Source organism: Protomyctophum parallelum (assembly GCF_964188405.1).
Source record: "Protomyctophum parallelum genome assembly, chromosome: 2".
In the NCBI taxonomy this organism is placed as follows: domain Eukaryota; kingdom Metazoa; phylum Chordata; class Actinopteri; order Myctophiformes; family Myctophidae; genus Protomyctophum; species Protomyctophum parallelum.
The window spans coordinates 482501-495347 of NC_139699.1; the positions used below are offsets into that span (position 1 = coordinate 482501).

Here is a 12847-nt window from a genome sequence, read left to right on the forward strand (position 1 = left end):
TTTAGTCAGAAAGTTGCACTATATCTGAGTATTTGTTTTATTTATTTTGTATACAGTTCATAAACCTTTCAGTCTGTATGCAAGTTGCATAAATATAATTTAAGTTGTATGTGTGTGTGTGTGTGTGTGTGTGTGTGTGTGTGTGTGTGTGTGTGTGTGTGTGTGTGTGTGTGTACCTTTGCATAGCTGGCGTCCAGGTCTAAGTCATAGCGAGGCTGGACTTTAGGTGGGCTGGCTGTAACGACAGGGGTCAGCGTTCAGTGGCTTTGTTTGAAGTTCTTCTAGCAGCAGCAGGTATCAGTGTCTAACTAAGTACATATACTCAAGTACCGTACTGTACTCCAAGGTGTGCCGTGATTTTTTTTCTTCCAGTTTTTCATGTGTTTATGAGGTGACAGTACCCCTTGGAATGGTTCATATGTGCAATTTATATTTAGGGATTCTTCCTGGAAGCTGAAACCTTGACAGTCAAACGTGCCAATGAAAAAAACTGATATAGTGACATCACTATATCACTGCCACCATCCGACGCAGTCCACAAGTTCACAATGTGAACAAAGTGAACTTGAGAAGCAGTGTTGATTTCGTCGACTAATGACAAAAAATTGTCGACTACCTTTTTTCACTGATGAAAACTAAATGAAAACTAAGCTATGATGACTAAAACTAAGACTAAATAAATTGACAATTTTGTCAACAAATAAAAACTAGACTAAAATGTTAGGAAGGGACAAGAGATCCAGTATAAGTAAAGGACACAAGTAATTTTACACTTGGTTGCATACTGGAAATAGCAAGTGTAAAATCAGCCATTAGACAGCATCAAGGCCCGCCAAAATACATTTTAGTCGACCAAAACAACTGTAGATTTAGTCGACTAAAATCTTGTGAAATTTAGTTGACTAAAACTAGACTAACACTAAAACATTCCAGGTGACTAAAATGTGACAAATTGAAAACTATTCAAGAGACCATGACTAAAACCAAAATCTAAATTTGCTGTCAAAAACAACACTGTTGTGAAACTCAATGCTGCCCCCGTGTGGCGGAGTCAGGTTAGGTCTACTACCACCACTACTACTACTACTCACGGTCCTGGAAGAGGAGTCCAACGACGGACTCTGGGCTCACAAACATGATGGGGTCGTCCCGGGTGGTCCTGGGGAAGTTCTTGGCCTGCCGGTTGGGGTCCAGCACCAGGCGGCGCCCCTCGTACAGCAGCTCCTGGTTGTGAGGGGCGATGCTGGTCCGGCGAGACATCAGCTCCTGGAACAGCGTCGCCCTGTAGTGCAGAGGTTCCAAAAACGTTCTCATGTCAAGGACCCCCAAAATGACATTCATTAGCCCCGCGGACCCCCCATTTGAAAATATATGCCATAAGAGAAGATTTTTACGGCTCTAGCAATGAATTTCAACCATTTTCATTTCAAGGAGCCCCAGTTTGATATACAACAGGCTACGTACCCCCATTTAATTGCATTTCTATCTCTGGGAGACTATCATTTAGCTGGAGAGTGGACCCCCTGGAACTCCTCGGGGACCCCTAGAGCCTGGGATAATAACTACAAGCTATAAACGTGGTATGGCGATATAACGATCTATTCAGCAACGTTTTTCTTTTCTTCTTTTCTTTTCTGTGTAGAATAGATTCAGTTGATCCTTTATGCATACATTATCAATGCAAATGTTCCATCAACCAAAAACACATAGATTTTTTTCTTTCCTATGGGTGAGGTCATACTGTATGCGATGTATTCATATAATAATAATAATAATAATAATTATTATAATTATTATTAAATGTGTCCGTGGCAAATTCTACATTTTGTTTTTAAAAATGTCAGTCGTTCTTCGATTTTTCAAAAATAGCAGACCTACAAGCTCGTAGCGCGCCACTCGGTGGCGCGCTACGAGCTTGTAGATCTGCTATTTTTCAATAGCTAAAGCATAACATGATGCTAACACCAAAATGGGTTCCCGTTCAGAATGGGCTAAACTTGTATTCTATTCCTAGAATACTCTTTCATCTTAATAATAACTAATGACCGAAAATAGCCTATCTAGTCTAAGCTCACAACACGTCGCGCAGCATGCTTTCACAGAAGACATGCTGGAACTCAATAGAATCCAAATGACTGAAATCAGCTATGCCGCGGGTTCGACTCCCGATCCTGACGGCCTTTACTGCATGTCACCCACCCCCCCCCCATCTCCTGTCAGCCTACTGTCTGTCCCTCCATAAAAAAATAAAAGGCGAAAGCCACAAAAAATAAATAGGGAGGGAGAGAGAGAGAGACACAGAGAGAGAGACACAGAGAGAGAGAGAGACAGAGAGAGAGAGACAGAGAGAGAGAGACACAGAGAGAGAGAGAGAGAGAGAGAGAGAGAGACAGAGAGAGAGAGAGACGTGGACACAGAGATTAAAATAGGGTGCATTTTGCATCCCAAAACACAATTTCTAAAACGGGTAGTCCCAATACTTGATTCTGATTGGCTGGTTACCGTCACGTGACCGCTGTAAATTCCACCGATAACCCACTCCTTCAATCACTTTATATCATTCGCAGCTGATTCCAGCTGTACTGGGGAAGGGGAGCGCTTGATTGCTTTACAAACACATGCCGTGCGGGAGTGTAAGCACCGCCCGGCTCATATGACTGTGAATGTGTGGCTCCAGGCAGCCCCGTAAAGACATCAAGCGCTATTCTCCCGTCACATAGCCTACTTGCCGAGCACAACAAGGAAGTGATGTGGCTCGCTCTGGTGGCGCAAAACGTAGCTACTTTTGTGAATTCAATAGTTTTATTAGGTTAATAATAACCATCCCTGCATCCTGGGACTCATCTCTAAAAGACCATCCCTGCATCCTGGAACTCATTTCTAAAAGACCATCCCTGCATCCTGGGACTCATCTCTAAAATACCATCCCTGCATCCTGGGACTCATTTCTAAAAGACCATCCCTGCATCCTGGGACTCATTTCTAAAAGACCATCCCTGCATCCTGGGACTCATTTCTAAAAGACCATCCCTGCATCCTGGGACTCATTTTTAAAAGACCATCCCTGCATCCTGGGACTCATTTCTAAAAGACCATCCCTGCATCCTGGGACTCATTTCTAAAAGACCATCCCTGCATCCTGGGACTCATTTCTAAAAGACCATCCCTGCATCCTGGGACTCGGCGGGCAAATACAGATAATTCTGGGGGTCCTTGACATGAAAATGTTTGAGAACGACTGTCACAGAAACACAGGATTTTCAGAAAACCGTCAGGATTTAGAAGACATTTAGTAGAAATCCTCAGGTCTAAAGTGTGTTGTTGATCCATGATGTAACTCACCTCATCGTACATGAACTGCAGGGTGAGTGCAGACTTCCCCACACCTCACCTCACCATGATGGAACTCACCTCATCGTACATGAACTGCAGGGTGAGTGCAGACTTCCCCACACCTCACCTCACCATGATGTAACTCACCTCATCGTACAGGAAACTGCAGGGTGAGTGCAGACTTCCCCACACCTCCGCTGCCCACCATGATCACCTTGTGGAGAACCAGAGAGCTCTGGTTCTTGTTCTTCCCGGAGGCCATGTTGTTTCTGCTGCTCTGAGAAAATACCTTTAAAAAGTAACACATCAACAGAACAGTAAGTTCTGACACACTTTCACAGTTTCCATGAATTAACAGAAAAAGAACAAGAATCTGCACAAGGTGTGTTTGATTTTAGCCTACCTTACTATAAGGGCTTTAAGCAACTAGTGGACTATTCAACTAGTCGACTAGTACATCCACTGTAAATCCACTACCTTGTTGGTACTAAATAAGAAAAAAATACAAATATATTTTTTGTAGGCCTCAAGATCAGGTAGATTATAGTTATAGTCACCAATCTACACAGTTTTTAAATGTACAAATATATATATTTTTACATAATAGGTAGTTAAACAACTAGTCAACTAGCAAACTAAACAACTTGTCAACTAGTAAAAATTACTAGAAGTGAATGCCCTACCTTACAGCCCCCACCCCCCCCCCCTTCTCTGCTCTGTGAAAGACAAAGCAAAGAGACAAATAGACTGACTCTCATACATGATCCTCCAAAAATATAAAATACAAATACAAATACAAAAAGGAAAAAACTGCCTTGTTGACTTTCTTTTTTTAGCTAGAGTTTTACTTTAAAAAGTAACAAATCAACAGAACAGTATATTCTATTAGTGGACAGGCTGAGCAGGAGACAGTTTCCATGAATTAACAGAAAAAGAACAAGAATCTGCACAAGGTGCGTTTGATTTTAGCCTACCTTACAGCCCTCCCTCGGTATCTCCTCTGTGTACTGTCAGCCCCTCGGCCTCGGCCCAGCAGGTATCTCCTCTCCTCTCCTCTCCTCTCCTCTCCTCTCCTCTCCTCTCCTCTCCTCTCCTCTCCTCTCCTCTCCTCTCCTCTCCTCTCCTCTCCTCTCCTCTCCTCTCCAACACTTGATGAGGACGACAAGAGCCTTTGGAATCTAGGAGGAGGAAGACGCACAAACACACGCCACGGAAATGAGGATTAGTGTGGCTGACATTTTGATGGATGTAATAATATCCAACTTTAGTGTAATGGCAACTGTAACCTCATCCAGCCACGGATTGTGATACCTTATCTAACTAGAGAACAGATGACAGTGAAGTGTCAATTTAAGCCCATTTTAATAATCAGGGCTGCACATAAGCGGTGCGCCAGTGCGCATGCGTCGTCAAAATTAAAAATGCGGTGTCAATCAAGCGCCGGGAAGCGCTTCTGCACCAACAGCTGGGGCCGACCAGAATGATTATTATGGCCAGAATACTAGTAAATTCTGTGGCGAGAGCATTTCCCACCGACTGTTGTTGTGGGGACTAATTGTGGGGGGAAATAAATAAATAACACAAAAAAGCAAACTGCAAAATCTGACTAAATGAGAGCATTCCGGAGCCCGGCCTCTTTATAGTCTGTTTTAAAAGCTTGGCAACTTTTTTAGTTCTGCTGATGGGACATCATTTCATTTGATTTAGCCGTTCAAACATGACATGCCTGCACAACGCTGGCTGTGGGATAACGGAGATGCATGCATTTCCGTATTGTGTTTGTCGGGAAAGCAAAACAAGGAAATTAGATACTATCTCACACCGTCTTGACATTTTACTGTGGGCTACAATTTGATCTGAAAATGATCCTAGAATTGTGTGCTAATGACCCATGAGTTTATTCATTTATTGGTAATTATTCAGAATTAGATAAGATCCATTTTTATTTATATAATGTAGCTACTGTAGCACCTTTTTCAAAAGTAATACAACAGCCTACTCTACTGTATATGCCTTACATAGTACCAGTTCACAGACTGATGGCAGCAGAGACAACCTAGGGTTTCAGTGTATTGCTCAGGGACGCATAGCCATGAACCCAGGAGCAGCGGGAATCGAACTGGTTGGGGAACCTTCTGGTTCCCAAGCAACCGCGCTACCTCCTGAGCCCCGGCGGCCACCCACTGCCAACCTCAAGAGAAACAGGGTTATCAGCACACGGCTCCAAATGGAACAGCACGCTCACCTCACTTCCAGAGGAGTCTCCTCCTGAGCCCACCGCACAGGCCTCAGAGCACGCCGCCATCTCAGCTCACACGCCCGGTAGACCTATATAAACACACACACACATCACAATACAAGTTCAAGTTATTGTCCTTCAGAACTTTACATCAGACATGCACAACAGAATACAAGTACTTTGCAATGGCTCCGTTATAAACATCACAATTCATGACCTCAACTGCATTGCACGTTTATATCCCAATTCAATCCCTCGGGATCAGAGTCAGACAGACTATAGTAGTGCATGATGGTTCTCAACTTTTTCTGGATCACGGCCCACTAGAAAATATCCAAAGCGTTCGCAGAAGGAGCAGTTCACCCAAACCCCATGACGCCTTGAATTCATGGACTGATGGACATGGGTTTTTTGCATTCCTAAGCCAATAATTCGATGCCCGGGTGGCTGCTCAGTAGGAGACTCAACTGAGTACTCATGAGTCTCCTACCGGAGTCGTCGCTGGTCATCAAATTATTGGCTCAGGAATGTGACAAAAACTAACAAAAATGTCCATGAATTCAAGGCTTCATATAGGGTTTTGATTCATACTTCACTAAACAGCGTCCCCGCTGTTTACATTTCTGACTATAAATGTTATAGTCAGAAATGTAAACAGCGGGGACGCCGATGGCCTAGCAATTAAGGTGCAATCACATATAGGCTCCAATGCAGCCTGACAGCATGTCAAAGGTTTGATTCCTGAGCACTTGGCCTTTGCTGCGCGTCACTCACTGTCTCTCTCCCTGGTTCCTGTCACTCTCCACTACTACTATATTCAAATAAAGACAGAAAAGGCCCAAAAATGTATCTTAAAAAAGGAAAACAAAATGTAAACACCACAAGGTATAGTCAGACATTTAGGCTAAAAGGATAACCGGGTGTGTACCGGTAATTGGAAGAGAATACGTAATTTTTGGGATGAACTTTAATGGCTGCTCTGTGACATTCATATAATATGGTACTGTATACGTGTGAGGAATGATGCCGGCTGTCCCTGATGGTTGATCATGCACAGCTTGTTAGAAAAGCAGGGTGGCTTTTCTTCTGAGGTGATGTCACCGCTGCTGCTGCCCACGCATGAGTCACACACTGTAGTGTGCACATGACAACCATGTACGTACTGTATGAGCACGCAAATGCGTGGAAAACGCATGAAAGCAAACGCATGAAAGCAGCAGCATGTACTCAGATGTTTGCATACTGTACACACATGTCCTGGCTAATTCTCACACACACACAATTTACAATTTACAATTTAGGCATTTAGCAGACGCTCTTAATCCAGAGCGACTTACATTTGAGCAAAAACAAAAGCATGGGAATACATCACATAAAAAGTATTTATCATGAAACATGCGTAAGCTAAGAAAGTAACAGTGGAATATCTATATAGTGAAACTATACATACACTATACATATAAACTATACATCTTTACTACTATGCTATACATGTGTACTATGGCGTGCTATGACTACATACAATACAATTACAGTGCTGTCTACATAACATGCTATAAGTCTGTATCAAATGCTATATAATCCAACAGAAATGCTATCTAAGGGTTTAGGGTAAGTGCTATGGGCTAACACACACACACACACACACACACACACACACACACACACACACACACACACACACACACACACACACACACACACACACACACACACACACACACACAACACAATACTCATCTTTTACTTTGTCTAATAACAGCCTAAAACATGAACCTTGGTTGAAAAAAACTAAACAAGCCTTTATGTTTACCGTTGTATCCATAATGCACACCACAACTTTTATGTAAATATATAGCCTATAGCCTATATGTCACACTTAATGCTTCTCTAGCCATTACTGAAAATTAGCCTAATTGATACACTGTACCTACTGTACCTCCTTGACGAAATTAAACTTTTTAGGGGTTCTGTTCTCATTTGGATTACGTAAATTAAGTTAAACTAAATTAGTTTATAACAAAGGCATATTCTTTCTTGTACTGGCACAGCACAGCTATAACCATTTGTCTATTTCTAGAAAAGTATTAGCATTTATATTTGAGGGAATGAATGTCGCTGTCCATGCGGTTCCAAGAAGAGTGTCAGAGCAACTTGTTAACTTGCAGCAGTTTCAAGCTTAGGCTATAGTCGCGTAGATCGCTTCCAGAAAAGGGACATCCTACGCATTAAAAGTATATCGTCGCTATCGGGTGGAACTGGAAACCTCTTATGTCCAAAAGTGTTTTCAGGAAATGGAAGGATGTAGAAGTAGTGTTCAGAAGTAAAGAACCTCTGCCCGTACAGGGCATTGACTTTGACTCATTCTAACAATTCAAATGAATCCAAAAGAATAAATAACTGGGGGGGGGGGGGGGGGGGGCGAAAAAGTACAACACATACACAAAAATGAGCAACAACATGTCAGGTCCTTCCTAAAGTCATATCTGATAAGCCCAGGCAAGCAGGTCTTGTCAGGTCAGAGATTTGATGGAACCACACAACGCTCCTCTGGATTCCTAACAGTCAGAGCCCTGCTGCGGAGTGGACGTCAGAGGTGCATTACACTCAGCGTTACATTAACGTTGCCTGTGATGACACCACCAAAGCCAACATTTAACACAGGACTGCACAGCAGGCATCTATAGATGATGTTTTCTGAGAGTTACAATGTTGTTCTGTTCCCTTCTTCCACATCATGGAAGTATAGCTCTGTTCCATAGCCTTCCGCTTCGCAGAAGGCTATGCGACTTACCGGTTTGAATCTCAAATCGAAATCAGACCAGCCTCTCCTCTTTAGTGGAAATCTCACGAACGTTTGACCTACTCACCAATACAAACACGGGTTGTGTCATAGAAAGCCTACTTTCCTTAGTGGACGCACTCTGAGCCCCCCCCCCCCCCCCCCACCCCCCCCCCCCACCACACACGTATAAACTGTACTTTTTGGCCAAAAGGGGATTTTGTTTCCACCGGAAAAAAAATACTTTTAGTTACTCCGCTGCGCCCTCTACTGATATTGCCCAGAGAACTGCCTCATAGAGAATATTTTTCCTCCGGTGGAAAGAAATCCCTTTCTGGCCAAAAAGTACCGTTTATACGTGTGGTGGGGGGCTCAGAGTGCTTCCACTAAGGAAAGTAGGCTTTCTATTGACACAACCCGTGTTTGTATTGGTGAGTAGGTCAAACGTTCGTGAGATTTCCACTAAAGAGGAGAGGCTGGTCTGACTTCGATTTGAGATTCAAACCGGTAAGTCGCATAGCCTTCTGCGAAGCGGAAGGCTATGGAACAGAGCTAATGGAAGTATAGGTGTTGTGGAAGAGAATTTGCATACAATGCTGCAAGGTATCTGCAATGCAGGGATGCAGCTCTTGTTTGAAATTAACTTCACATTTCCATTCCCAGTAGCGGCTGTGTAGGCAACATGAGTTAGACTTTAACATAATAGCGGCCCTCACTTCACACGGGTGGGGGAATTAGCAGCAGCAACATTAACATGCTTATCGTGAACACGTGCACTGTGATGCACACACTTTCCCAGTGGCCTAAAGGCGTTTCGTTCCAGACCACAAAATGGAACGAGCGGGTCCATTTGGTTACACTCCCAATGTTAAATTACTCATACGGTGTACTTTTTATATCGATTATATCAATAATCACTCGAGGGAGGGGGAAGACAGCTACAGATCTTGCATCTTTAGCGTGGCTTCCTCCCTGATGTCACAGCGGGGAGGAGGCGTGAGTGAATCCACGTTGTGTCATGCAAGCCTCCACCGCACCGACCCGTTTAGTTGACCTACCAGCCTGGCTGCAGACCAGCCTAGCTGCAGACCAGCCTGGCTGCAGACCAGCCTACGGACCCCCATTTAATGGCATTTCTACCTCTGGGACCCCCTATTTAAATCAATGTTAATTTAACTAGGGTTAGGGTTAGGGTTAGACTATAATTTTATGTAACTCTGAGTTACAGACCCATAAGGGTCCATTTGGTTCCTAACTATCATTTAGCTGGGGACCCCCTGGGACTCCCTCAAGGACCCCTGGGGGTCCCCGGACCGCACTTTGGGAACCACTGGTCTATACTGGAGCGTTGCGATAGTTGCCTGGCTATTGTATATAAACTATTATATTATATAAAGTATTATATATAAACCAAACCTTCTACTGGAGCGTTGCGATAGTTGCCTGGCTATTGTATATAAACTACTATATTATATAAACTATTGTATATAATCTAAACCTTCTACTGGTAGAAAACACACTGTTACATTCTATTGTATTGTTTGATTGATTGAAATATTTAACAGTTTGCAGAATTATTTCAAGCACAAACTCAATACAAAGACTGTTAACTGTGAGTGGACGACCCAATTAAGCATTACACTTGTTTACAACAGGGTCCACCATGTTCAATTCATCAAAACATTTAGAGACGTACAAATAGACACTTCTATATAGTTAAAGAACAGAACAGGAATTAATCATAAAGGAGGTAAAAAGGGAAAAGATACATATACAGTGAGGGGAAAAACTACCTTCTACTGGTAGAAAACACACATTCTTAGTGTATATATTCTTATTGTATATATTATATATTCTTATTGTATATATTCTTATTGTATATATTATATATTCTTATTGTATATAGTATAAACATAAACATACCGTCTTGTTCTGGTAGAAACGCCTCCAGTCCAACGTGTGTACTTGAAGCTAGCTCAGCGTTAGCTTAGCTTACTAAACAAACAAACTCTGTATGAAATAAATAAATTCCTCCCGTTTTCACAACGAGACAATCTGTCCGTTATTCTCTTTAGTCACACAGACACAGGCTCGTTCATACCGTTTAAACATCATGAAGAAAGGTTTCCTCCATGGAGGATAAGCTGTTTATTCTAATAACTTCTAACAGACTTTCTGTGAATCTCGTCCACTCTGCTCTGTTTGTTTACCGTTTCCACCCGGACGACAGACAGGGACGGTAGAGGAACTCTGTCCGTCTCTCTCTCTCGTCCGGGTGGAAACACACACACTGTTCTGAGTTCCTGTCGGCAGGAACCCCGTTTTCGAATTGCAGCCATCCGTAGGTGCCCTTTGAGAGCGGTTTTGAAGGAGTCAAGGGATTCACATGTCTTAATGACTGTTGGTAGGGCGTTCCACATTTTGGTGGCATAGGAGTGAAAAGAATTTAGTCCCTTGTTTGTGCCGAATCTGGGTTGTACATCATGATGCACATCATGCACTGTGAATTGATTGATTGATTGAAATATTTATTAACAGTTTGTAGAATTTACAGTAGGCCTACATTTTAAGCACAAACTCAATACAAAGACTGTCAACTGTGAGTGGACGACCCAATTAAGCATTACACTTGTTTACAACAGGGTCAACATTGTTCAATTCATCAAAACATTTAAAGACATACAAACATTTAGAGACATACAAATAGACATTTCTATGTAGCTAAAGTACAGAACAGGAATTCATCATATGGGAAGCAAAAAAGGGAAAAGATACAATATACAGTGAGGGAAAATGGGGGTGGGGGGGATTCAGATTTTACAGAGGCCAGTTTCGAATTGCAGCCATCCGTAGGTGCCCTTTGAGAGCGGTTTTGAAGGAGTCAAGGGATTCACATGTCTTAATGACTGTTGGTAGGGCGTTCCACATTTTGGTGGCGTAGGAGCGAAAATAATTTAGATGAAGATCTTTTTGTGTGATAATATTGTCACCCACTCTAACCAAGAAGCCATCTGCCTTGCTGAGATTACTATTTGATCCGAAGAGAATGGATTCAGTTTTTCCCAGGTGTAAGGATTGATTGATTGATTGATTGAAATATTTATTAACAGTTTGCAGAATTTACAGTACATTTCAAGCACAAACTCAATACAAAGACTGTTAACTGTGAGTGGACGACCCAATTAAGCATTACACTTGTTTACAACAGGGTCCACATTGTCCAATTCATCAAAACATTTAGAGACATACAAATAGACATTTCTATGTAGCTAAAGAACAGAACAGGAATTCATCATATAGGAAGCAAAAAGGGAAAAGATACATATACAGTGAGGGGAAAGGGGGGGGGGTGGGGTGGGGGGGATTCAGATTTTACAGAGGCCAGTTTCGAATTGCAGCCATCCGTAGGTGCCCTTTGAGAGCGGTTTTGAAGGAGTCAAGGGATTCACATGTCTTAATGACTGTTGGTAGGGCGTTCCACATTTTGGTGCCATAGGAGCGAAAATAATTTAGATGAAGATCTTTTCGTGTGATAATATTGTCACCCACTCTAACCAAGAAGCCATCTGCCTTGCTGAGATTACTATTTGATCCGAAGAGAATGGATTCAGTTTTTCCCAGGTGTATAAGGATAGTTTGTTATCAGCGAGCCAGGTGCAGATTCTACCGAGTTCAGAGCTGAGGGTCTTTTCAACCTGCAGTTTGTTCCTGTCCGAGACCAGCAGTGCTGAGTCATCTGCGAACAGGAACACTGGTGAATAGTGAAGAAAAGTGGGGGGGGAAAGCAGAGCATGGTCTAAAGTGCAGCAGGTAGATATATTTAATTATGAGTGAATAAATAGATGTGCAGCAGAAGCTGTCCCTCAGTCTAGTCTGTTTAGCATGCATGTGATACTCAGAGTAATCTAGTAAGAGTGGCGACACGCTTTGATCTCGCCGCAAAGCCCGGGTGCCTAATGCCTATATGCTATATAGTTCCAATCATTGCTATATGGCTGGAACTATCCCATTGAGATAGGATGAGCACTTCCGCATTCCATTGTTACACTTACAAGGGGAGTCAACAGAGGGTCATTACTCTCCTACTAGATTACAGATGGCGCCTGCCTCATGTTCATATTCTTCCTATTACTTATGTAAGGATGAGGATGTCTCTTGTTGCTTTGTCTGTTCACAGTTCATTATGCATTATATACTGCATGTCATGCTGTTTACAAGTTTGTCCACCAGGGGATGGTCATGTAACACACTTCTAGGTTTAGCTCATGATCAGTTTAGCAGTAGTCTCTCAACAGACTGTTGACTGGCAAAGAGGGCGCTGTTTGTCCTTTATTGTTTGACGATGGGTTCTCAGATTGTGTTAGCAGAGACAGTGGTGGACCGTGGCCCTGCTGATGTTTAACTTCTACATAAAATAGAACCAGAACCTACTGTACATGCCAACGCATGCATAGGCTATACTAACATTATAACATAGACACAAATAGCCCTGT

General features: G+C 42.6%; 2 protein-coding genes across 3 annotated transcripts in view; both read right to left on the reverse strand.

The window, feature by feature from the left end:
- The window catches only part of LOC310854467 (serine/threonine-protein kinase TBK1-like), a 16678-nt gene extending 13053 nt beyond the window's left edge, over positions 1-3625 (reverse strand). Inside the window, exons 1-4 of one of the 2 annotated variants that reach the window (XM_083759128.1) lie at positions 3526-3530; positions 3343-3386; positions 1092-1282; positions 177-235 (exon numbers count right to left, since the gene is read on the reverse strand). In XM_083759128.1, coding sequence (XP_083615254.1) covers positions 177-235; positions 1092-1282; positions 3343-3347 — 255 coding nt within the window. In that variant the 5' untranslated portion in view covers positions 3348-3386; positions 3526-3530. Of the gene's footprint in view, positions 1-176; positions 236-1091; positions 1283-3342; positions 3387-3410; positions 3456-3525 lie in introns of those variants that run through there. The other variant, XR_014568917.1, reaches the window with a different exon arrangement.
- LOC310855205 (uncharacterized protein) overlaps positions 1-12847 on the reverse strand; it is a 171730-nt gene that overhangs the window by 18628 nt on the left and 140255 nt on the right. The window lies entirely within an intron of this gene.